General features: G+C 51.7%; 1 protein-coding gene across 3 annotated transcripts in view; it reads right to left on the reverse strand.

Annotated features, from left to right (window-relative positions):
* Wscd2 (WSC domain containing 2) overlaps positions 1-26,764 on the reverse strand; it is a 90,021-nt gene that overhangs the window by 39,942 nt on the left and 23,315 nt on the right. For all 3 annotated transcript variants that reach the window (XM_050121134.1, XM_050121136.1, XM_050121135.1), the window contains exon 2: positions 4,633-5,547. In XM_050121134.1, the coding sequence (XP_049977091.1) occupies positions 4,633-5,032 (400 nt within the window). In that variant the 5' untranslated portion in view covers positions 5,033-5,547. The remainder of the gene's footprint in view (positions 1-4,632; positions 5,548-26,764) is intronic.

Here is a 26,764-nt window from a genome sequence, read left to right on the forward strand (position 1 = left end):
AGGCAGAGAGACTATGAGAGAACAAGGGGAGAAGGACATCAGGGGCCAGCCACACAACCAGCCTCAGAGTAAGAAGGAAAGTAAGAGATACAGAAGTAAGAGAAGGAAAAAGCCCAGAGGGAAAAGGTAGTAGGGATAATTTAAGTTAAGAAAAGCTGGCAAGAAACAAGCCAAGCTAAGGCCGACCATTCATAACTAAGAATAAGCCTCTTGTATGATTTATTTGAGAGCTGGGTGCTGGGCCCCTCAAAAAGCCAAAAGAATAAAAGAGAAAGCACAACCCTGGGGCAACTTATGGATCCACATCTGTGGTTTCGGTTTGCACACTTAGCCTGTTTTGCTCCTGTGCTCCTTCCTCCCTGGTTGGAGGGAGTCATGAAACTACTCCATGACTGTTGTGGGGTTGGAAGCCATACGTGATGTGTGCACACTGCCCTAGGCAGTGCCTGGCTCTCAGCACCCTCCATTTGACTCACGGCCATCTGAGGTTGGATGCTTTGTCACCTGTGACCTGCTCAAGGCTGTGCAGCACAGCTTGTAGCATAGGGATCTGAACCCTGGTCTGGGAGCTCAATGATCAGGATTTCACAAGGCTGGCATGGGCGACAGACTCACGAACTGACCAGTACCGACTACACCCGGGGGTCTGACGTCATCTCCACCCAGCCGCAGTTCTTCCCCTCCCCCTTCTGGCCCCATGGGCTCAGAAGCTCAGGTCCTGCATGCCCACATACAGCAGGGATGCTCAGGAGGGAGCCATGCTTCAGTGCCAGATCAGAGAAGACTTCGATCTCGGTGGTGCTTCGATCAACAGACGGGCTGCATCTGTAATGTTCTAAAGACACTGCCTGCCGAGAGTCCGGAGTTTGGGGTTACTTTTCTGTACCCTTTCCCTTCTTCCTTTGCATTTCATAAATACGTATAAGCTCAATGTGCTGGGCTGTGCCCAGGACTCAGAAGGCTGGCATGCTTTGGAAGTCAATCACCCTTGTTTCAAACTCCAGTTATCTTGCAAACAGCCGGTGTAACCAGCGGAAGCCATTGCTCTCTGAACTCAGTCTTACCATGTGTAAAATGGATTAAAAGGGCTTCTAAGTCATGGAGTGGTGCTAGTTAAATAAAGGAATGGATCAATCCAACATGGTCCAGTCCACAGGGCAGCTACTAAGTGACACATTATCACAAGCCACAGGGTGTGGCAGGGACGTGCATAGACCATCCCATTCTTGTGAGGGCCCACAGTTCCATCCTAACTGTCAGAGTTCAGGCCCATTCTCGCTCCTCAAGGACGAACAACAAAATGTTTGATCAAAGGTGTGGCTATTGGACGCCTTACTCTTCAAAGGCCAGTCAACAGGACGTTTTGAATTAGGGCGTGGTTACCAGCTGTTCTGAGATGTAAGGAGGTGATTATGCTTGCTTGCCCTTTGTATCATGGAGTCTTGTGTCCTCCTCCTTTTGTTTGCATTATGTAAAGGCTGTGAATAATAAACTCAGGGATTTTGGCTTTTTGCTTTTGGCCACAATATCCACTGGACGCCCTCCCAACTCTATCTGTTGACTCTTATGTATTTCTTCCCTCAATCCACACTCCCGTCCTCTGGAACATACAGACCCGGACACATTCTAAGCCAGGAGCAGGAAATAGTGCTGAGCATGGCTCGGGAGCTCAAAATGGCATTGTTAGTGTTGACAGCCATAATGCCCATCTATTAGTCTCTCAGTATGCCACAGTGGTGGGGTCCAGCATCCCTTGTGACCCAACACATGTATGAAATGCGGTATTTGCACTGAACTCCCTCACGAGTTCTGCAGCTCTCTCTAAAAGACTTTAGGCCCTAACGCAGTGCGAAAACTGAAAATTCAAGGCGGGGGGATCCTGTGTATGTTTCTTATAGATGCATTTTTCCCAGGTGATTTTTGTTTGTGGTTGGCTGAAACCCAAGGTATGAAGCGTCAGCCATGGGGAGCTGGCTGTATTCATTCTCACAGCTCACAGGGACATCCGCGCCCAGATCCACTGTCACAGCTGCTCTTGCATTGTACGGAGGAGAAAAAAGCATCTGATTAGACTCGGAAGGGACAGTGTTCTGGAGGTAGACAAAGCTGGAACTAGGAGGTCCCTGGCAGAGGGAGAACCACACATTCATTTACCCATCCAGTCACTCACTGGGCCCGCCTGGAGCCACAAGCGTCCACCTGGCGCTGTCCCAGGTGCTGACGGGTTGAGCTGGCCAAGACTGGAACATTTGAATGCCCCAGAGTGCAAAGACCCAATTGTACAAGCAAGGCGCCTTTGAACGGTGATGCACCGGGCATCAGAGTAAAGCTAAGGAGTATGGTTGTGACCAGACAAGGAGCAGAACTGGTTAGGACACTCTGGGAGTGGCTACAGGAGGCGGGGGCTGAGTGGTGACTACAAGGAAAGGAACTAAGCAGTATATAGGGAGAAAGGGCAGAGACCCTGGGGCAAAGAGAGCAAGGAGAATGAGGCAGAGTGCAGAAGGGGATCTGAGAGCTTGAGGAGCAGGCAGGCAAGGACCAGGAGCTTTCATAGGATCGAGAGGTGTTTGGAGTGGTCAGAGATGGAGCTTGAGTGGAGAATATGGAAAACGGAGTGATTTCTCTAAAAGACCAATCTCTCATGCCTTGCCATGCTAAGACATGGCCGCCCCTCGAGTAGATCCCGGGGGTACTTTCTGAACAATGATTGCTAACTGCCAGTTCTGTCCCAGCTGGGTTGCCTGACCCACGTCCCACTGGTTCTCAGGACTTCTTAGAAGTGAGCCACTGTTAGGTCCGTGTGTCAGGTGTGGAAACTGAGGCACGGAAGGTCAAGCCATTGCTTAGACCACACAGATGGCTAAGGTGGGGTTGAAATCCTAGGCCAAGGCCCCCAGGCCACTCTGTGAGCTCTGGGCTTTCTCACAGTGTCGGGAGGTAGAGTCTCCTGGAGAACTCCAGAGCCAGGTTCAGGGTGGAACTGGGGCAAGAGCACCTGTCCTTAAAATGGGTCCCGGGCTGGAGAGATGGCTCAGTGGTTAAGAGTATTGCCTGCTCTTCCAAAGGTCCTGAGTTCAATTCCCAGCAACCACATGGTGGCTCACAACCATCTGTAATAAGGTCTGGTGCCCTCTTCTGGCCTGTAGGCATACACACAGACAGAATATTGTATACATAACAAATAAATAAATATTTAAAAAATAAAATAAAAATATAAAATGGGTCCCTTGGTGAATTCTGTGCCTTCTGAGGTGGAGAGGGGCTTCCTACAGTGGCACACATGGGCTTGTGGTACCAATCCTCTCATCCCATTCTCACTGGGTTCCCTGTACATCCTCCCATATTAATCTCATGAGTTGTGGCTATGACTGGTTTCCCTAGCTTGCTGGTCACGTGACATCTGCCAGTGGAGTGTGAGTCACCTGTAGTAGCTGCCAAAGGAGTGGGGGTACCTTCAGAGAAAGCCAAGAGTCTGGGGCAGATGGTTTAAAACCCGGATTATACTGGAACTGGCTGTGCAGTCCTGAGCCAGCATCTTTACCTTTCAAACCTTGGTTTCCACATCCAGTTCTTGTTTGTTTTTAGTTAAGTGCTTGTGTGGTGGTGGCTTTGTGCCAGAGGCATGGGATCCTCCTGGAGCTGGAGGCACAGGTAGGTGTGAACCACCCAACATGGGTGCTGGGAATGAAACCCAGGTCCTCTGCAAGAGCAGCATGGGATTGTGCCTAGCTGCTGAGCCATCTCTGCAGTCCCATCTGTTGTGAGGCTGGGTCTCTAGCCTAGTCTGGCCACCAATTCCCTGAGGAGCTAAGAATGACCTTGATCTTCCAAGCCTCCTCCTTCTGCCTCCCTAGTTCTGGGATTATAGATGTGCCCTGGAGGTCACATGCTATAGAAGTGTTCTATTAACTGAGCTATACTCCTAGATTTCCACATCTGCTCAACCGGCACAAGTTCATCTGTACCCTGTTCAATCCTGTGAAATGTACCGGTAATCAAAATCCTTTTGGCTGTAAAAGGCAGAAAAAATGCAACAAGGCAATGGAATTTACCCGGGGCAGTGTTAGTGCCCGGAGCTCCACTGCCCTGACAGATCTCAGCAGATGGAGAAGTCTTCGGCATGGCCATTGCTTTGTTTTGCTAGGTAGCTGCCTTCAATCTTGGGCTCCTGGTGTCCTTTTTTTCCCCCTTTGAGAAAGAGTCTCAGTACATAGCCCAGGCTGGCCTCCGCCTCCTCCCATCTCAGCCTCCCCAGCGCAGGGATGATATTCGCCACCCTGCTCAGCTGTCTCACTGTCTTTAAGACAGGCAGAGTAGCCGGTTAGTACCCTGGAGATGCTTCTGCACGTGTCAAGTGCTCACCACAGATCCCAGGACACTCAGTGCTCTGGAAACACAGATGCTGGAGTTTATGAGTTTAACAAGCAGGGATAAAGGGAACAGGGGTTCCAAACTGAGGCAAGCAGGGGTTCGAATGGAACTTGCGGGCGAGGAGCTCATTAGGACGACAGAGCGGATTTCCTGCCTACTGTACCTGGAGCACCTTAAGCAGTAGCCGGTGGCTATTTCTGCTATTGTGATCTGTATCCTGTACTTTTCCTCTTTCATCAGTCCCCCCCAGGCTCTTACCTTTCTCCTCTTCTTTTTCCTTCTCCTTCTCCCGGACAGCCCTCCCCTTGAGGGCTCGGCTCCAGGCTCCTCCGTAGTCGCTCAGCTTGGCTTTCTCGCCAGTCTCCTTGCCTTTGAATGAGGGTCCGTACCTGCGTGCGATGCTGGAGGCCTCTCCCGTGTCCCGGAAGCCTCGGCCCAGGTGCAAGTCACCCAGGAAGGGTAGCTCGGCTCCTTCTGCCGGGCTCCCCGCTGCAGGGCTGGCCTGATCCTGGGGCACAGCAGGCTGGCCCACGAAGCCCGCGTGCAGGAAGACGAGGCTCCCAGCGGTCAGGTAGAGAGCCAGTAGGGTAAAGAAGCGCACGGGTTTCCTGCGGAAATACCGGAAACAACGCTGGAACTTGAACCAGAGCTTGGCCATAGCCGGATCATTCCGGACTGGCTCAGGGCAGGCTGGGCTGATGGCTGGGAAGGGGCGAGGAGGGCGTGGCTTCCCAGGACACCGTAGTTTGCAACTCCAAGGGCGTGGTACTCTGAGCTCTCTCCTGCCTTGGAGGCGCGCCGTAGCCAGAAAGCAGGCTGGCCTGAGGCCAGAGGAGAGGAGGGCAGAGGTTCTGAGTCCCAAGCTCAAGGTGAACTGCTTGGCGTCAAGAAAGGGGACCTACAAGACGCGGTCTCCTTTCCCCACATCTTGTTCCTCACCCCAGAGTATGGCTAAAGAACTCTGGTGAGGAGGAAGGGAGAGGAGTCCAGTATTGTAGGTCACTCTGGCCCCTTCTTAGCCCCTTCTGGGCTGTTGAGCCTGATTAGTTCACTATGGGCGTTGACAGTGGCCTCTCCTCCAGCTTCGATGGGCGACCAAGCTGTGTGCCACCTTCTGGGCACTCGTGCTGGAAGGCCTCCATCTGGTCAAGCTTCAGGGTTCTGGGCTACCACCTGCAAAACAGCAGTGACACGGGCATGAGGGTTCCACACCAAAACCCAGAATGCAAAGAGGTTCTGAGCAACATCAAAAGAGTATGAAGAGCCCCAGAGAGGGCTGGAAGCCAACGACTGCGGAAAAAAGCACTCTGTGAGGGGTTGCATGGGCTCCGGGGTTCCAGAGCCCTCCCTACCTTCGTTTTCTGACACAGGGGAATTGGAATGTTTTAGTTTTAATGGCAATTGAAGCTTGGGGGAAATCTTGACCTCAGACAACCACAAGTTCTTATACATTATTTGTACACATCTGTCCCCCAGAATCCACAGGACCTTGGTCCCAGGGAGGCTCAAGTATCTTGGGTACAAAGGTAGGGTTTTATAGGCTCTGCCCACACCCTCCTATATGTTTCAAATCATGTCACATGTCCTAGCACACCTAAGAACTTCAGTGCTCTAGAGTTGTTATAGAGTTCTTAAAATAATGGCAAAGGAGAGCTTTTCTATACATTCAGTATGGACACTGTGTGTGTGCATGAGTGTGTGTGTGTGAGTGTGTGTGTGTTGGTTGTGTAGCATTTGCGTGTGGAGAGGTTGATACTGGCCAGTCTCTCCAGCCACTCCCCCACCCCACTGTGTTTTTTTTAAAATATTTATTTATTATTATGTATACAATATTCTGTCTGTGTGTATGCCTGAAGGCCAGAAGAGGGCACCGGACTTCATTATAGATGGTTGTAAGCCACCATGTGGTTGCTGGGAACTGAACTCAGGACCTTTGGAAGAGCAGGCAATGCTCTTAACCTCTGAGCCATCTCTCCAGCCCCCCCCCCACTGTGTTTTGAGACAGGGTTTTGTCACTACTGAAAGCTGATTTGGCAACACCACTCTGCCAGCGACCATGCTGAGGATCTGAACTCAGGTCCCTACATTTATGTGGCCAATTCTTTACCAACGGAGCCGTCTCCCAGGCCTGGGCATATTTCCCATTTATTTTCTACCCATGGTTGGTTGAATCTGTTTGTAGAATCTGCCAACAGGGCAGCCCCAGCTGCTGGCCCCTCCCTTTCTAAACAAGCTTCGAATATATTTGTCTAACAAACATGGATTTGTGGGTTCCTTTGAGTCTAAAGAAAACCTCAGAGACTTTCTGAGCCCAAATTCATTCATATCACTGCCCTTCCCCAGGAAGATTTGGGGAGACCAACTGTGTCCCAGCTGCAGCGGAGATGTGAGGTAAACACACCTCCTGAGGGTGTGCACTCTGATGCAGGAACCAAATCCACAGGCAGTCATCTGCCTGAGGCAGAAATGGGAAGAGAAGGAAGCAGGCTTAGGAAGCAACACCCCTGTGATTGGTATCTGCTGAGGGCCTCCAGGTGGCCAGCTCAGTGGCGAGCCTCCTCTGTAGATAGGTTCATCTGACCTCCTCTGTCTTACAGGTGACAGCTTCAGGCATGAGTGGGGTAGCACTGAAATTTGAAACCACACATTTTTTGCTTGTTTGTTTTAGACAGGGTTTCGTGTGGTTAGCCCTGAACTCCCCATTCTTCCTGCTTCTACTTCCCAAGTGCTGGGATTATAGGTAGTGCCATCCTGCTTGGCCAAACCACAGCTCTTGGCCTTTTGGATTAGGTCTCTCCCCACGTACTCCAGACACTGCCTGGCAATGCAGAGGTAGCCACAAAGCAAGAGCCCACCTCTTTCCAGCTACTGCAGCAACTTCGAGGAGGAGGAGATTAGGAATTTGAATTCTCCCGGGAACCAATGAAAAGTTCTGACTTTCTAACTAACATCTCTGTTGTCACAGGTGGCCCTGGAGATTTTGGACAGTACATCAGATGGAAAAACAGGATGTAGCTAACTGTTGGGCAATGCTGTTTCATATTACCACCAGCAGGGGGCGACAGGATGCTCTCAGCCAGCACAAGGGGTATCCAACCATTGGTCACCAGCAGAAGCGTGACTCTGGGATAGGCCCTTGAGCCACACAGCAGCATGGAAGTTCTGCTGCCCCACTCATTCAGAAACTCAGTGCTTACTGCACCGACCACCTCCTAGGCACGCAAAACGCAAAAATCCATGCACTTGTGACATCAAACATCCATCCGTCTGTCCATCCATCACCCTCAACCACCTACCCACCCGTTAATTTATCTACCCATCCATCCATGTCTGCACTCATCTGTCAGTCTGTCATCTTCCCTCAGCCCACCCACCCTTCATCCCTGCACCCATCCTTCCATCCAGGAATCCAGGACTGCACTTCCTGTCCTTGCATTCACAGAAAACAGGGCCAGGGAGATGGCTCAGCCCGGAAAAGGCAGTTGCCACCAAACCTGAAGTTCAGTCCCCAGGACTCCGCATCATGGAAAGAGAGAACTGATTTCTAGAAGTTGTCCACTGACCCCCACACGCATGCTTCGGCAAGATCCTACGCACATGTGCGCACGCACGCAAATAAATGTAATTTAAAATATGTTCATCCTAACTGTCTGTGCTAGGAACACAAGAAAAAATAATTTACGCTCTGTTTTCAGGGAATTTTTAGTCAACCAAGAGAGAAAGCAAGCAACTCCACAGTTGCTATGTTAACTAGACAATGATAGCCCAAGGTATGTATCTCATGATACTTAACAACAACGTGGTATTAACAGGGTTTACAAAGCACTTATATGTGCCACTCCACAGTACACTCACACACATGCACATCACACAGTACACTCACACACATGTACACTCACACAGTACACTCACACACATGCATACTCACACAGTACAATTGCACACACATATTCACACACAGTAGCACACACATATACACAGTACAATTACACAATGCACACTCACACACAGTAGCACACACATATACACAGTACAATTACACACATGCACACTCACATACAGTACACTTACACACATGTACACTCACACAGTACACTTACATGCATACACACTCACACACAATACAATTACCACATGCACACGCACACTCACACACAGTACATTTACACACACGCACATGCACACACACTCTGATTTAATTCTCCCAACAATTCCGTAAAGCTCTGTGTTGTCTTACAGACCTGAGAACTGAGTATCAGAGAGGTTAATTAACTTGTCTGAGACCACACAGTTGGTAAACGGGAGGTGGGCTGTGAGGGCCCTAGGACTTCAGGACCTGGGCATCTACCTGCTTCTTGCTTTGGAATGATTAGACCAAGTACGTGGACAGAGACAAGCCCTTGCATAGAGGTCCCAGATTTGGGTTTAAAATGTCAAGAGATTTGGGGACCCTGCTGACCCTGGAGTATGGGAACCTATAGCAGTGGAGGGTCTATTCTTATTTTTAATTTTTGGTATTTCTCTGTAGCTTTGGAGCCTATCCTGGAACTAGCTCTTATAAACCAGGCTGGCCTCAAACTCACAGAGATCCGCCTGCCTCTGCCTCCTGAATTCTGGGATTAAAGGTGTGCGCCACCGTCCAGTGCAGTGGAGGGTCTAAAACTGCCTGGGGAGAGAGATCAAACAGGGCTTCTCAGGGAGCTGACAAAGCCAGTCTAGGAAAAGTAGATAACTCCCTGGAAAAAGCACAACAGAGGAAGGAAGAGCCAGGCCAGCAGGCAGAAGAAGTGTGTGTGTGTGTGGGGGGGGAGCCAGGCCACAAGGGTCCCCAGTGCCAGGGCCCTGCTAATGGCACAGAACTCACTGAGGTTTCATGATTACTACATTTTAGTCTCTTAATTTTTTGAAGTAGTGTCTCCAGGTAGCCCAGGCTGCCTCAAATTCACCATGTACTAAACACGGACTCGAACTCCTGATCTTCCTGCCTTTGCCTCTCAAGTGCTGGGATTGGAGGTATGCACCGCACACCTGGCTTAACTCAGGGCCGCCTGCATGCTAGGCAGGCACCCTGCCGACCCTGCTGTGTCCTGAGCTCACTCCACACTTTAGGAAGCTCACCTTGTAGCCAGTGTGAAGACACTGCCTGTGGGAACCTATGCACTTCACACTCACGTGCCACGAGAGGAAGTTAGGCGTCACTCAGTGCTTCCAGGAATCCCCTCATTCAGCTGTGTAGATCACAGCCTTTTAGATCCACGTGTGGGCCCTGGACATGGCCCACCTGGATTCATGTTGACTGGACAGAGACAGCTGTTCCTACAGCCTTGGGTTACCCAACGCGCCGCTCCCTGCTTCCGTTGTTAGAGGATTAAAGAAACTGAGCGCCTGGGAAGCTATTTCCCACCTCAGTGAGGGACAGGCTGCTGGTTCCTGCAGCCATCCCCTCGCTGAGGATGTTTCTGCAGCCCCTCGGTTGTTTCCTCTGTGTTTTTTTTTTACACTGCCACAATCTTTCCCTGAAGTGGTTGCCAAGTGGGCGTTTGGCAACACTGAACTCATTACAGCGGGCAGGAGACAGAAGGAGAAAGGCAGAGTGAGGCAGGGGACAGAAGGAAGAGGGACAGAGAGCAAGGGCTATGACACCCATCTTCAGCAGGAACACGAAAATGTGAACTTCCTGCTCACACCCTCCTGCCAGGATTAGGAGGGAGAGCACCCTGGAGTCAGCCCCACACCCTATGCCTTAGCCTGGCACCTGGTGTCCAGTAGGCCCCCAGGAAACTGTGGTGGAGGGGTGAGGAAAATAGGGACTGGCATCATACCAAGGACTGATGTGCTCAGGTAATAGCTCTGTGTGTGTGTGTGTGTGTGTGTGTGCATGTGTGTGTATGTGTGTGTGCGCGCGCGCGCGCGTGTGTGTATAAATTTGGGTCTCTGAGGGGCAGTATATTGTATTATTTGTCACTGGGTGAGTCTGGGTAGAGAAGCCTGAGTCACAGTATCCTGTCCTCAGAGGAACCTAAACACTTCTGCCTCCTGGAGCTGCCAGCCCTCCCCCAGTCAGTGGCTCTCTCTAAGACTTTGTCTCTCATCCCCTCTTCCTCCCTCGCACAGACAGAAACCCTACTCCAAGGCAGACAGAAGAATTCGAATGCTGTCATTTGCTGAACACGCACTATTCTAGGTGCAGGGCTGGAAGGACTTACAAGGGCCCCAGACACTCTCTCCTCACAGCCTTTGAGGCTCCCAAGCCCACGGTGTGCATCCACGGCCCTGCAATGGCTTAATCAAGCCCTCTCCTCCTTCTCAATTCGCACCACGGACTCTGTCGCCCTTGGCACTTACAGTGTCTAAACCTCCCTGGTGAGTCAATCACAGAGGAACGGTGCATGGGACTGGGGCTGGCACCCACTGAGGGCAGGCTCTCACGCTACCCCGACCCCCACCCTTCTCTTCATCGCAGGAGACCTCTGGGGTCTCAGCATCCTCATCTTCCAGGGACAGGAAGCCTTTGAGTAACTGAATGTAGATTATTTTTTAACAATAGAAGCAACAAAGGGGTTGAATGGCCAAGAGAGAGATGGGTGCTGGCTGGGGTAGGATGCCCTGCAGAAAGGGAAACCAAGGGGCTGCCTGTCCTGTAGCTCTGTCCTCTAGGAGCAGAGAGTTTCCACACTCCTGAGGGGCTCAGCAAGGATGCTCTGTAGGCTAGGAGGGGCCTGGGCCTCCCTTCCCTACCCCAGAGCTTGACTGGGGGTCAGAGGAGTTGTGGGGTTGGTTAGACAACAGGGACCAACTAAACCTATGACCAAGTTTGTCCAAGAAACGGCTGTTGAGAAAGAAACCTGACTGGTGAAAGCCGACTGGCTCCTCTGGGCCATCTCTGTCTTCATGTCCAGCCTCCAGACAGCACAGACCACCGGGAGATGAAAGGCTCACGGAGGAGAGGAGCCGAGGAACGTGCCTCCCAGGGAGCGTCTCCATCCAGTCTGGACTTTGTCTCACAGACCCATCCTGTGTATGCCCCCTGGCCTCATCTCATTTCGCTTTTAGAATTTAACTTGTTATTATACTGTGTGTGCACACGCACGTGTGTATGCACATGTACACATGTGCACAGTGCCTGTGGAGGTCAGAGATCAGCGTTCTCAGTTCTTGCCTTCCACTGTGGGTTCCAGGGCTGAGCCTGGGCTGGGCAGAAAGTGCTGAGCTATCTGGCTTGCCCTGTTTTTTTTATTTTTATTTTTATTTTTATTTTTTTTTATTTTGAGAAAAGGTCTCATGTAGCCCAAGCTAACCCCGAACTCCCTATGCATCCGAGGATAGCTGTGGACTCCTGACCCTCCCACTTCTGTTTCCTGGGTACTGGGTTTCAGGTGTGTCCCATCATGCTCAGCTTTATCCCATCTTTCCCATAACACTGTGTAGCACTGGGACAGAGGTATGGAGAAACTGGGCATCCTGGTTCTCTTCATTGCTAATCCAAAACTCCAAATAAATACACTTCCCTTTGCCAGTTTCTGTTTCACAGCTGCTTTAGAAACCAGGGAAAGTGAGGCAGCAGCCTAAAGCTAACATTCTCTTCCATCTGATCCAGCCACCGTTACTGGGGAAACCTGGGAGGCCCTGTTCAAGGGCCATCCACTACCAGGGAAGCCGGGTCTCTTTTGGATTCTTAGTCTTATTAATAAAATAATTTTAAAACAGGCTCCAAAGGAAGCCCGAGGACAAGTGTGGCAGTGTCTGAGAGAAGAGCAGCAGGCAGGGGAGCTGTGGAGCTGCCTGGAGGAGGGAGATGAGAAGGAGAAAGGGAGAGAGCCCTGTCCTTCTGTCCTTGTAAGCTAGGGTCCAAGAAAGCCACAGGTCCAGTACCCTCTACCCACGCTGTCAATGCCAGTGTGGGTCAGATCCCCTGTACCCCTCCCCACGCTGTCAGTGCCAGTGGGGTTCAGGTCCCCTGTACCCCTTCCCACACTGTCAGTGCCAGTGGGGTTCAGGCCTGTGGCCAACTGCATATGCTTCCTTCATAGGGTCAGAGGCCCTATGAGTACAGGCATGACATAGCAGAAGAGGGATGGGGACAGCTTCAGAGAAAGCGTGGGAAAGCCCACCATGTCTGGGAACGAGGCCCAGGCTTTTGGGCTAGTATCGATAGAAAAAGGAAACAGAAAGGTCAGCTTTTCTGAGTTAGGTGCCCCGTCACAGAAGCCCTGCATCTGCAAGATCCCTACCACGAGGCCTGCGGGGACAGAAAAGTATGTGACATCATTAGGGGATAATTACTCTTCCCCTCTACACGGCTCAAAGTTCATGGGGGAGGGGTCTATTCCCAATGACCTCCTAGCCTGTTAACTACCTAATGCTCTGGTCTCCTCAGGACTCACCCACAGGAGCTGAAATCCCATGGACCGCCAGACGAACATGCTGTCCGGCAATGACGAGGTGTAGATGCCTCCTGCTACCCAGTGAAGAAGCCAGTCTGAGAAGAAGGCACACTGTGAAAGTCCAACCATGAGATAGTCTGGGAGAGACAGCAATAGGAAGGGTGTTTGCCTGCAGCACCTCATCACACAGTTCACACATGCACCGACACATCACCTGGTGTCCTGTAACACACAGCATTGTTTCAGCTGCAATTAAAGTGTTTGTAATGGTTCATGTGTTTGTGTCCAGGAAAGGATGGTCACTTGCCAACTCTGTGCTGGGCAAAGTAAGAGAAGCTAAAGAGAGAGGGGGGTGGAGAGAACAAGGTTGGAAGCTGTGTCCTGTGCAGTGGTTCTGATGACCTGGCTGAGGCACAGTCCCCAGCTGTGGTCCTCGCTGCCATCAGCAGCCCAGCTCGTTCCCTTCCGAGAGAGAGAGAGAGAGAGAGAGAGAGAGAGAGAGAGAGAGAGAGAGAGAGAGACTGTAAAGCGGGCCCTGGGCCCCTATCATTAAGCCATCTGGAGTCATTGCTCTCCTGCAGGCGCTGCTGTGTCGCAGGTCAATTAGTGCTCATTTGCATAGCCATCCTTAATAGGCTGCTAATTGTCAGGGGGATAATGGATGGTTCTGTTCCAGGGTAGAATGTTTATCTAGGGGCCAGACCTATGGGGGGGGTGGCAGAGCAGGGAGAAAGGGAAAGGAGAGGACCTGAGGTGCCCAGGAGGGAAGGTGGAGCCAGCTCTGCCTGCTCGGAGGTGGCCCCATCATCTGGAGTCTGGTGAGATGCAGGTGTGCTTCTCCGGTCTGCTCTAAGCACAAGCACCACGGGGAAGGACCCTCTGGGAAGGTCTGTAAGCTGAGACCTCCAGAGAAGGTCCCCAGCAGGTGGACACCATGCAGCATGTCTGAATGGATACTAGAACAGGAGTGGGTCCATCTTGCAGGGCCTGTACCTCAATCTGTCCCCTAACCTGTGGACGACTCTGCCTGCTTCCTAGGGTAGAGCCCACAGGGTGAAGGAGGGAGGCCTAAGGGTCCTCCTGGGGCAGCACTGGTCAAGTCTTCGCTGCCCTGGAAACAGGATGCAAACTCCCTTTTTGGCAGGGCTGAGACCCGTGGCACAAAGCCCGGCATTCAGTGTGGCCTTTTGAAGAACACCTCCACTGGCCGTGTCAGCCAAGACAGCTGGCAGGGACGCTCTGAAGAGGGGTTTAAGGGCTATCGAGGGACATGATATCACTCTGCTTCGAGAGCTCACACCACCCTCTTGTCAGCATCTTCCCTGGAGTACGGAACATGGACCACCCAGAAGGGGAAACTGAGGCTTAGGGAATCAAAACGAAAGGACCTCTGTCCCTGCGAGATGCCTGACACAGGCTGGGCCAGGACAGGTGTTCAGCGATGCCAGCTCTTGGCATTGCCGTCTCAGAGAGCAGGGCACTCTTAGGATCCAGCTAAGACAGGCAGATGATTGGAGGACTCAGAGAAAGTGACCCAAAGTCACACGCCAGGCCAGTCCCAAGCTAGCTCCAGAAACTGCCACCCTGTGTCCACGTAGCTCGTGGTCAGCTCCTAGCCACAGCACCAGCAAACTGCCACTTGCTGCCACACCCGGTTAGACTCTAATTTGGGAGCAGTGGCTACTTCCATTAGAAACCCTTCCCCGGAGAGGAATTTTCCACCCAAGATCATCTCTAGCCCAGTCCTGTGTCCCTGCCAGGGAGTGTGTACTGGGGGAGGCATCTCTGATCCCCCAGGAGCTCCTCAAGGCCAGGTCCTCTTTCCTCAGACTCAGAGGCAACCTTACAACCCATCTGCACTAGAGGGAGGGCTACCTGATCCCCAGGTCAGATGGGGAAACTAAGGCTGGGGGTGGGGCTCTGTGTCACTCCGTGCCTCTTCTAAGGCCCAGGCCTCTTGTTGGCCTTAAGCCTTACACTCCCAGAAAGGAAGCATAGCAAACTCTACCCCTGCCTCCCAGCAGATCCACTGCAGTCTGGACCTTAATCTTCCCATCATGGACTCTTCTGGGGACTCCATGATAGAAGAGAAAGCCAACCCACGTGATGGAGGCAGAGCCAGTGAACAGCAAGGTGACTCTTAGACTCAGGTTTGTGCTACTTCAGAACCTTCTGCCCACTGCTGACCTGGGGCCTCCAGTCTGAGGGAAGAGCACCGTGAGCAGAATCCCTCAGACTCAGGAAGCCTTTCTCCTTTGTGTGTTCACAGCTCACGCCGGGAATGAGGAATTCCTGGAAGGAGCAGAGGTCCCTGGCCCTTGGCATCTTCACCATGACCTTCAGTGGCTGGAAGGAGGGTTCTGGAATACCTACTGGAAAGGTGTCTTCTCCACTTCTCTCCCCCATGACAACCACAGGCTCCTCTATCAGTCACCTGGATGTCATCATAGGAGACAGTGTATGAGCCCCTCATGACACACTCCATGCCTGTCCTTACCCCACTCCAGCACAGATTCTATCCTGTATTGTCCCTCCTCATTCCCAGGCCAGACAGGGGTCCTGAACCCCACTTTGCAGATGAGGATCAGCAACAGCTGACATTTGCCCCAGAAACCTGGTTAGTGCTGGGAGCTTCTAACTAGATTCCACGGCTCTTGGGAGTCGAAAGTGAACGCACGGCTGGAGCCTGGAGCCCCCAGGCCAGATTCGGGCTCCTCTGAGGCCACTGGTACCGACCTGAGCTATTCCCAGCATCATGGCATGGTCACCTACACACTCTGGCCTGCACCCAACAGTGTTGTTCCACAGGGTACATCTGTAGGCACAGTTTCTGACCAGCCCTGGGGAACAAGCCTGAAGGAGCTTGCCACTCAATGCTCACAGCTCTTAGATCGGATTCCACCTCAGGTTTTACCCAGCCTTCCATCACTGAGTCTATCTTGGGATTCGATGCTAGGGTCCCCATTTGTAGGACCTTGTACTGAGGTGGTCAGGGTCTACCAACTGGCACCAACTGGCAATGGACTCTCTGAATGGGACATTCATATTCTGGTTCCTTCTGTGAGAAGGTAGAAGCTCCCCGGGAGACAGTCATACCTCAGTGCCTTCCAGGGACTGGGGAGAAAGACACACCCATGAATTATATATTTCCAGTCATCTCCAAATTGCTTAGCAATTATAGAACACCACAGGCAGCCACAGGGGGCAGAAGCCTCCCTGAGGGCTGAGATGCAGCTGGACAGAAAGGACCTCACCAGCTGGGCTGGGTTAGGAGGAAAATTATGGCTGTTTTTCTTTTCCACACCAAGCTGTGCTTTGAGAAATACAGGAGAGTTATGTGAGGGCTCTTAAAAATGATTTGATTTTATTTATTAAGGATGTATGTGTCACAGCACACACTCGGAGGTGGAGGTCGCAGGGCACCTTGAGAGGGTTGGTTCTCTCCTTCCATCAGGTGGGCTCTGGAGATCAAAATCAAATCTTCGGGTTGGATATCAAGTGCCCTTGTCAGCCATTGCGTGAGATTTGTTGCCAGTTAGAATTGGGTTTGAATCTCGACTCGGTCAGCACAAAGAACACGGAGGCTGTTTAAGGTATTAGCGCTGCAGCTGCTCATGCGTGTGACACGGGATGGGAATACAGGTCTCACCCCACCCGCCTGGCTCTTGAGAGGGTTAGCTGACCTAACAGGTGCAGATGCTTATCAGGGGCCAGGCTCCTTGAGCTGCTAGGTACTTGGATACCATGTCTGAATTGCAGGAGGTAGTCCAGACAGCTACGGCAGAAAGGCAAGACAACAGGGAGAGTCCTTGTCTCTCTGAGCCTCCATTTTCCAAGTTTGATAGCCCATGGCCACTCCATAGCCCGTTAGCCTGCGGGTATAGACAGCATAGGGCTGGGGCAGAGGTGAGAGCTGGAGGAGACTCCTGCTTGTCTCTCAGTTTATTTGACATCAAAAAAAAAAAAAAGCCATCCATTTCCAGCCCCGCATTAATAAGCTGCCGCTGAATACGTTTTAAATTTAAATTTAGACAAACATCCCCCCTCATAAACGTTCACCACCCACACACCCCCAAGAATAAATCCACCCGGTGAAGGGGAGATATCTGTGTGGTTACAGCCCAGGGGGTGAGGGAACAGGGAGAACGGGGTGTGCAGAGGCACCTGGGGACAGGAAGTGCCTCTCTGTCTTTGGTGGTGGCATTAAATGTTCCTGCCAGGAGCACTGGGCAGGGAGTCTGCTCTGCAGGGCTGGGCTGATGGAGGGCAAGGTCGATGGGTGAAGGCCACGGGGGAGGGGGAGCTGACTCCCTGCTGCCGGCCTCTCTGAGGTGTTTTCTTGTCTGCTAAGGTGGTGTTCTCAGAGCCACAACTGTAGTCTTGCCCACAACCTGCGGTCACCCCGGCTCACAGGCAAAAAAGCCTCGCCTGGTTCAGTGCCCTCTTGTGGCTTCTTGTAATGTTTATTGAGAGAAGGGGTGGGTATTGTCCTCTCAGGCTGTCTCCTGTGAAACACCAGTGGCTACAAATGGTGCTGAGGGTGAGTGGAGGTTCCGAGCAGGACTTGCAAAGCCTCAGGCTGCAGCCTTTACCTCTTTTCTTCCTGACCACCTTCAAGGTCGCGCTATAGCTGTGTGGCCTTGGCTAGGTAGCTTGCCCTCTCTGCCCTTCTGGTTCTTTCTTAGCAAAATCAACCAACCAATCAACCAAGCAAACACAAAAACCGAAAAACAACTAAACAATCAAAAAAAAAAAAAAAACCCTACCATATATACGTCTAGCTCTTACCTACCGTCTCCCTCTAACAGCCAAAGTACAGCTTGCTCTTCATTCAATCAACAGATTCTCAGGACTAACTCACAGCAGGTACTGGCCTGCACTGGAGGGTTACCAGCAGGGGGAGTTCATCATACATCATCCCATGGACCGAACACCTGCCTCACATCTGGGGAGAGTTTATTGTCTGCTCAGAGACCCCCTCATCCTCCCACCCATCTCTGGGTCAGGAGCAGCATGCGCAGGCGTGTCCTCTCAGCACTGACTGAGTCATCCCAGAGCTCAAGAGGGTGTGACCCCTGGTGCCAGGAAGCTGGTGGCTTTGTAGTTTCAGATTTGGGGTGTATGTTGGTTTAGTCTCACCTCACTTCAGCTTTCAGAGCCTCAAAACTGACAACTTCCAACATTTGACATGAATCTGTAAGGCAGGCTGTGTCCCCGTCACATGGGTGAGAAACTGAGGCTCCCAAAGGTCATGTAGCTCATCAGTGCAGAGTCAAGACTTCCACCTGGGCCTTTGTGCGTGTGTGATATGTGTGTATGCAGTGTGTGTGTGTGTGTGTGTGTGAGAGAGAGAGAGGGAGAGAGAGAGAGAGAGAGAGAGAGAGAGAGAGAGAGATCCTCTCTCTCCTAGCACCCAGTCTCCTGTATCCATTAGGAATGGCACCTCAGAGGTAAGCCCTGCCCCAGCTCTGTCGGTGGTGGTGGTGGTGGTGGTGGTGGTGGTGTGTGTGTGTGTGTGTAGGGAGTTTACCTTTTTTTTTTTTTTTTGACAGGGTCTCACTATATAACCCAGGCTGGCTTTGAACTCTGATCCTGCTGCCGCCTCAACCTTGTAAGTGTTGGGGTCACAGGTGTGCTACCTGGCTAATGTAGCCTTTCAAACCAACCTAATGATGTTCCCTTAGAATCTTTAGGAAGCGAGCAAAGTGGGGATTCTCAAGTCACAGCAAGCCTCTGGGATGCCACTGAGAGCATGCCCACTGCATATCCCACACTGTGCATCCAGCAGCGCATCCCTACGGGAACCCTTCGACAGGAGACATGAAGCATGCGTTCACGGTCTGAGACCCTGGAGAACCAGGGCTGAGATGGAGCTGGGTGCTCCAGGGCACGCGTCCTTGCCCACTGTTCTCACCAGGTTCTGCTGAGCGACACTAGGATGGCAGATGCAGCAGCCAGCATTTTAACTAAAGCCAAGACAGAAAACATTAGAGAGGCTGAAACAGACAGCAAGCTCAGTGGAGTGGGTGGGACTCCCAGTCACCATGGCGGAGACGAAGAAGGGAACAGATCCCCTTTGGAGGACAGGAAGGCTGTGCCTTACATGTTAGACAAGTCTACTTACTGTGATATCAACTATCTCCCTCCTTGGTTGTTAACCTGAGAGAAGTGATGCTTATAGCAAAACCACAGCAGAGGCTGAGAGCAGTTCTTACCCTGTCCCCCCCCACACCCTCCCACCTTAGACAAGTGGACCCAAGGTGGTGAGTTCATGCCTCAAGGGAGCACTACTCAGCCCTTGAAGAAACTGTGGCTACACAGACCAGCCAAGCCTGGTGAGTCATACAGACTGACATGACCCAGAAGGAAAGAAGCTGGAGTCTGAGGGCTGTAGGATCCCATTTCTGTGGCATTCTGGAAAAGGTGCTTTCCAGGGCCCAGAGTGGCACAGTCAGAGGGACACTGAATTCATGTGTTTCTTGATTCTGGAGCAGGGTGCTGAGTTGCATGGGTTTGTCAAAGCTCGCACAGAACTGCAGACTAAACCGGGGGTGGGGGTGGGATGTTACCACAGGCAAATTATACTTGATGGAAAAAAAAAAAAAAACCTTAATGCAATAACAAGCCAGCTGCCTCCCCAAGGAAACAGGGGTAACATCTGCTTTCTCACTTATCTGGGCCCCTGAGAGGTTCACCTCGAGGACTGGGGTGCTCCCGGGAGCACCCGGATTCCCACGTGACCCCAGCTCTTGCCTCCTCTTCTCCTGGAGCTGCAATGCTCAGGGTTGTTTTGCTGCAAGCGGGCCCAGTCGCTGAGCTGTTTCTCGGCAGGCAGCCGCCACCCCCTGCCGTGTTTACACGAAAACACATTTGCACAGAGTTTTGTTTCTACCGTTTGCTTCAGCAGCCAGGATCCTGTGAAGCCTGGGGCAGCCTGCTTATCCAGCTGGAAGCAGCCGGTGGGGGAGGCTGCTGCAGAGGGGCAGCCCAGGTAAGCCCTTGCTGGGAGTTCAGGGATCCTGGGCTTCTGCTCAGAGGGCTCAAGAACTAGAGGCGCTTATGTGGTGTGTGTGCACACATGGGTATTCTCAGCCCTCACAGGGCATTGAGAGGGAGGGTCTGGGATGTCCTATACCTTGCATGCAGGATGTCCAGCAAGCCCTTGCCCTCTGCCTTCAAGGAGCCTCTCCCACCCCTAGTCAGCAGGACGCAGGCTCAGTAGATATAATCAAGTGTCTTCCCCAGAAGGGTCTCCCATTATGAATCACGCATGACTCTCACCTTGAGGCTCCTGTGAGCTCAGCTCAGCTTCAGATCCCCCTCCACCCCACGACAACCACCACTGTACGCCTGGCTCCACATGTGAGAGGCTGTGGCTTATCTCGGTTGTTAATAGGATCTGGTGCCCTCGGATGAGACCAACTGGGCACCACTCTAGGTTGCATTCAATGAGGTGGGAAGACCCGTGCCACGGTGGAACCGCCCTGTGAGGTCCTGGGTCACAGAAACAGAAGAAAGCCAACTGCACGCCAGCGTTCATCTCTCTCTGCTTTGTGAGAGATGGATGCTGTTTCGTGGAGTGGCAGTCCTGGGAGAATATCTATATTCTCCATCTCCAAGTCCAGAAGCACCGTGGATATTAATCCTTGGCTTCTACGTGTGTCTGCTGCTCAGACTAGCACAGCCCCTGGGTGACATCTCACTAACACCCCCTCTCACCCGGCTTTACCTGGCCTCCCTGTGGTGTCCAGTTGCCCTGCTGAGGCTTTGCTGGGCTGACTAAATCCAGTTTGTTTGGGCGCCTTCTGGGTTTGTGTGAACCCAGCTTGGGTTCAGAGAGCCCTGTGGGTCAGGAACAGTCCCATAGAGATGCTATGGTGGGGAGGCCCCAGCTCAGCCATGCCCAGCTCGGGGCTGGCCTCCTATGTGTGAAATCATGCAGGACTATCAGCAAGAATATCAAAGCAGGGTCTCTAAAGGTCAGTGTGTCTCCTGAACACCTGCACAGGCAGACACGGACGAAACACGCAGCCCAGAGCTGCTGCTTTGTCTCCATTTCACAGACAGGTACGCTGAGGTTCTAGGAAGCAAAACTGCTTGTTGAATGTTTTACCAGCAGCAACAATGGATTCAGTGAGCACAGACCTTGTTCACAAGTTCTTGTAGAGATGACGTGGTCAGCAGAAATAAAAAACTTAGAGCAGTTCGGGGCAGAAGATGTTTCTCCTTATCACTGCAAAGACCATTGTTATTGCCACCAGCGTCAAATCACCACCATCATCGTTAACACCATAGCTACCACACTGTTACCACTGACATCATCACCATCATCAGTCGTCATCGCCACCACTGTCAGCATCGCCACCGTCATCCTCACTGCCATTACCATCACTTCGTCAGTGTCACTGTCATTACCATCCCTGTCACATCATCATTGACATCATCACCTCTGTCAACACAATCCCATTGTCATCTATGTCATCATCATCATTGCAAACTGTCGCTATCAACACCCCTGTCAGCATCATTATCTACATCATCATCGTCATTGTCAACAGCATCACTGCTGCCATCGCTGTCACTGTCAATATTATTGTTACTGTCAACACCATCACCATCATTGTCTATCTACCATACCACAGTCATTGTCAACCGCCACTGTTATGATCATGGTAACATCATCACTGTCGCTGTCGTCACTGTCAACATGGACACTGACATTACATCACCCCTCATCCTGTCTGTTGTCCTTGTCATCATCAGCACCCACCATCCTCTGCCTCCTGTGTGACCCAATCCTCTGCCTCCTGTGTGTAGCAAACACAAAACTGCTTGCCAGCACTACGCAAAACACTGTGTCTGACCCAGTCACTAACACACACGGAGCAAAGGCCAGGTAGAAAGGTGGTCCTGTGTGGAAGTCACGCAGACGCCCATGCACCCCTACCCAGCATGCTTTCTTTGGATGGAGAAAACAGTACACAGCACAGAGAATGCCCCGGGGACAAGGAAACACGCTGCCCCACCAGCTCTATGGAGTCTAGTTTTCCCTTCCTGGCACAGGGATGCTGTATCCTTAGCTTCTTGGTCTCCCTTTGGAGAAATTTCCAACTCAAACAACCTCTCTTAGGTCTGAAATGTGCCCCCACTGAAGCATCTTGTTTGACGTGCTCAGCAATTGCAATTGGCTCCATGGAGCTCCCTGGTGACTTCCTCAGTCCCTCACCTGGTCCTGGTCCTTCTCATTATAAAGCCCCCCAGGTCAGCCACGGGATGCTGGCAATGGGGGTTCACTGCAGATGTTTGTGTGTGAGGGATCTACCTGCACGCCAAGGCCTGGGGAAGAGAGAACTGGAGAGAAGAGGGAGCGGGTTTGCACAGTGATCCCAGTGACACTGGAGTCACACACAGCTCAGAGAGCTGCTTCCCCCCAGTTCACACTGTCTATTAAACTTCACCTTTCTGCTGGGGTCCGTGCTCAGCGGCTCTAAGGACACCAGCCAATGTGGAGCTGCCCGCTTTGTTCAGCTAGTTGTATTGAGCTGCAGGGGGCACAGGCTGGCACTGGGCTGATGGAGAGGCCAGTCAAACTCTAGCTCCGAGTCTTTGTTGTTGTTATTTCTTTTGATACGGGGGTTTTGCTCTGTAATCCAGCAATCCTCTTGCCTCATCCTGCCAGGATTATTGCCGCTCACCACCGCACTGGCGGCTCATCTTTCCCACACAGCGATGCCTGGCTTTGCCATTTGTTACATTGCCTGGATTTCTTTCTTTGCATAGCCCCTTGTCAATCAATTCCATGGTTAGCTAACACAGACCGCCCGAGATGGATTCTAGTCCTGTTATCCCATTGGGCAGACAAGGAAAGAGAGGCTCAGAGAGGGGGTGACTGCCCAGAGTCGCTCAAGGAGCACATGGAGAATCTAGATGGCTCCAGAGACTGGGGATGCTGAACCTCATGGAGGGAGTTCCCTGCCATCCTGGGGGTGGGAAGTCAGGCTGAGACCTGAGAGGCGCACAGATGTGGAGCAGGCCAAGACGAGCGAGCGGGAGCCCATGCAGAGGTGGTGACTATGAAGGGGACTTTCATGTCATTGGGTTCCAGCTCAGCAGCACCGAGAGAGGTCTCAGCCAGGGCTGCTGTCTCCAAGACCATGTCTCCACATCTCTCTGCTCAGCCCTCATCCCTTTACCTCAGGAGCCTGGTGCCGTAACCAGCTAAGCTAAACCAGGGCTCTGCCAGAACCCGAAATAGCTACAGCTTCCAGGTGAAATTAGTGCAGAACACTGCCTGCCCCATTCATTATGCTGACTTCTGCCTTGTTATTTTCAGGCAACATGGCACTGGGGATGAGGTGTGTGTGTGTGCGCGTGTGTGTGTGTGCGTGTGTGTGCATGTGGTATGTCTTTCTATCTGTGTGAGTGTGCGTGCGTATATGCATGCACGTGTGTGTGTGAGTATGTACTTCTGTGTCTCACTGTGTGTGTATATATGCACATGCGTGTGGTATGAGTATGTCTGTATGTGTGTATGAGTATGGTGTATGTGAATGTGTGTGTGTTGCTGGGTTTTTGCCAGAACCTCAGATTGAAGCCCCCCCCACAACATCCCCTCCTTTTGCCCCTCTTTGCTCCCAGAGTTTTCAGCAAGCTGAGCTTAAGCAGATTCACCTGACACTCAGGTCAAGGAAACTGATCTTGCCTGGCCTGAGCCAGTCAGCATGGCCCTTCTCCCCTGTCCACCACAGCCATTAGAGACTTGGGCTGGAGAGGGGTTCCCAACTTCTTGTGGATTTGGGCCTGGGAAAGGCAAGCCTAGGCTCTGTGAGCCTAAGGGAAGTGGGGTGCAATGTGAGACACTGACATTTGATGGGCTTCATTTGAGCTTGGGTCAAGTCACAGCTGAAGCAAGATCCCAGTAGATCTTGTCCACGAGTCAAAAATCAATGATTCTCTTTTCAGAAAGCCACCCCCAGAGCTCTTTCAGCATACAGAGCCTGCCTGAGTGAGGGGAGCTACAGATGACCTCCCAGGGTTCTGAACTCACTGGGTCTGGGCCGTGAGTAGCACCCAGGGCATGGAAGAGAGTGGGATCTGAGGACTGATTCTGGACAAAGATTTAGGATGGTCACATACCCAAGAGGTGACGTCAGATCCACAGGGCACTGGGTCACCTCATGGCTTCCTCAAGAGAACTATCACAGCAAACTATGCTTGGCTGTTACCTACCTGGCCATCAGGTTTGTGAGTCACCTCGGGTTTAATAGCCCTATCTGCAAGCAAGTTACAAGGTGTGTGAGTGTCACCAACACCAGTCTTGCTTTAACCTTGGCAGGATCCCAAGGGCAGTAAACACTCCTGGGCATGGCTTTGGCTGAGGCTGTCCTGGGAGGGGCCTTAGCCAACAGAGCCGCTGCTACTCTGCCTGACCAAGAGTTTAGCCCTCCTTCTGCATCCACCCCTTGACACTGGAGTCATGGAATGACACCTCACAAATATGTCAAGGAAGAGCCACCCTGTGGGTGTCTTCAAGGCAGGTGCCAAGACAACCCTGTCATATAAACACGGGGGCCAAGGTTCAGAGAGGTGAATCTGCCTGTCCAATGTTCTGGAGCTAGGCAAGCAGTCAAATACAGCTCCTACACAGTCAAACATTTCAGGAGGACAATAGAAAGTTCAGACGTCACCTTGTCAGGGCTGATGCCAGTGTGAATGAACCTCTGTTCACAAAGCAAGGAAAGGATCCGCTCTGAATCTCCTCAGTTAATCAGGAGGAGAGTCCTGACTACAAACCTTTAACACTGCCCCCGAACCCCGCCTCAGGCTCAGATCCACAGTCCTCAAAGTTTGCTGGAGCCATTGCACCCTGCTGCCTTTGAATATATACAGTGATGGGCCTCTTTAGGGAAAGGCATATTGGTTTCATATTAACTTCCAAATAAACAACTGTTTGGTTAAAAAAAACAGTGTAAATCAACGGAAAGAGAAATTAGCAACTGTGGAAAAAGCATGAAGGTGGTGTGCCCACAGCTTCCACCTGGGAAGCTGTGCCACCCCATCCCATGCCCAGCAGAACCCCAAACTACTGTCTCATCGACCCAGCAAGGGACGGTCCAACACAGACCGTGGAGCTGGTGTGGTATGGGGACCCACGGGTGTGAACCTGTTCCAACTCCACTGGAGGTCAGAGGCTGAGCTTGCTTTTGCTCTCTCAAAGTTGTTGACCACAGATGTGACGACAAACGAGGAATTTGGACCTAGGGTGTGGTTAATTAGTATTGGGTATAGAGGTGGATCTGTTCCACCTGGACCAAAGGTCGGAAAATTCAACTCTATTCCTTATGTCATGTTGATGAAGTCTGTTGCCTCTCCCCTCCCCTTTTGGAGTGAAGTACATAATCATGTGGAAAATAAACAAGGCGGACTCAGTATTCACTGAATGTCCCTCCCAGTGCTGTTCTGTGTTTCTGTCTCTTATTTCTCTCCTATCTCTGTTCCTTTTGATTAATAATTCTAATCCTCACGCTCCTGCCCTGGAACAGAGGAGTTTTGTCGAAGCTGGTCTTCCACAGTGTGGCAAGAAGACTGCCCTCTTCTCCCTCACTCTGTCCCAGGCTCCATGTTAAGGCCCGAACTGTGCCTGTCTGCTACGGCTGACAGCAAAACACCGCAAACCGAGCGAGAGGTTTACAGTCTATCACCACTGAGCCCTGACAGTGGGGCTGGTCCCTCTGAGGGCAAGTAGAACCAGACGCCTGGTAGCCGTACCTCTCCCCTCACGCCTGTCTTCATCTCTGCACACTGGCTTCCTGTGTCTGTTTGCCCATCATCTTAAATCAATTTTTAATTGACAGTTTCATACATGTATATGACAAACTTAGTCATTCTCGTGCCCCGTTCCCTCTCTTCCCGCTGCTTCTCCCATGGACCCCTTTCCTCCAAACATGTCTACCCCACTTCCTGTGCCTTCTTTTTGGGTGAGTCCCACAGACTTGAAGCAGGGACGCTTGCATAGGTGTGGGTAGAGGTTACTTCCTGGACTAGGGGAAATTCCCAGTGGTCACACTTCTTCCCCAGCAACCATGACCTGTCAATTGTCCCTCAGGAAAGGGTGGGGTCTGGTGTACTGGGTGGTTTTGTGTGTCAGCTTGACAAACGCTAGAGTCATCAGAGAGGAAAGAACCTCAGTTGAGCAAATGCCTCCATAAGATCCAGCTGTAGGGCATTTTCTTAATTAGTTACTAGTGAGGGAGGCCCAGCCCACGGTGGGTGGAGCCGTCCTGGGCTGGTGGTCCTGAGTTCTATAGGAACCCAGACCGAGCAAGCCAGGGAAAGCAAAGTCCATGAGCTGATGAGCCTCTGCATCAGCGCCTGCCTCCGGATCCCTGCCCTGCTTGAGTTCCTGTTCTGACTTCCTCTAACCACGGACTATGATCTGGAATTACATGGCAGATGCACCTGTTCCTCCCTAAGCTGCTTTTAGGTCATGGTGCTTGCTGGAGCAATGGAAACTCCCACTAAGACAGGACCCAAGAGCACTTCCCATCCATGGTGAAACGTGTACACAGCGCAGGGATGCGCGATAACCACAAGGCAGGGAGTCTGAGTTAGAGTCTCTGTCACGCCCGAGACACACAGGTCACTGCACATCTCCCAAACTCTGGCTTTACAACGCCTTTTCCTGATATCCCCCCAGTCTTGGAGGGAGGGACGCAGCTGTCCCATTGAAGTTCCCTACCATTGTTTATTCTTGGCACTTTGGCCAGCTTTGGGTTTTCGCAATAGCCTCTACTGGCTGCGGAAAGAAACTTCTGTGATGAAGGCTGGACATTGCATTAACCTCAGATGGTGACAGGAGCCCCTCTATAGCTATCTACTATCTATCTATCTATCTATCTATCTATCTATCTATCTATCTATCTATCTATCTATCTATCTACTATCTATCTATCATCTAGCTATCAATCAATCTATCTATCTATCTATCTGCTATCTATCTATCTATC

Source organism: Alexandromys fortis, unplaced genomic scaffold (genome assembly GCF_014885135.2).
Source record: "Alexandromys fortis isolate MF-2015 unplaced genomic scaffold, M_Fortis_MF-2015_v1.1 scaffold_197, whole genome shotgun sequence".
NCBI lineage: Eukaryota > Metazoa > Chordata > Mammalia > Rodentia > Cricetidae > Alexandromys > Alexandromys fortis.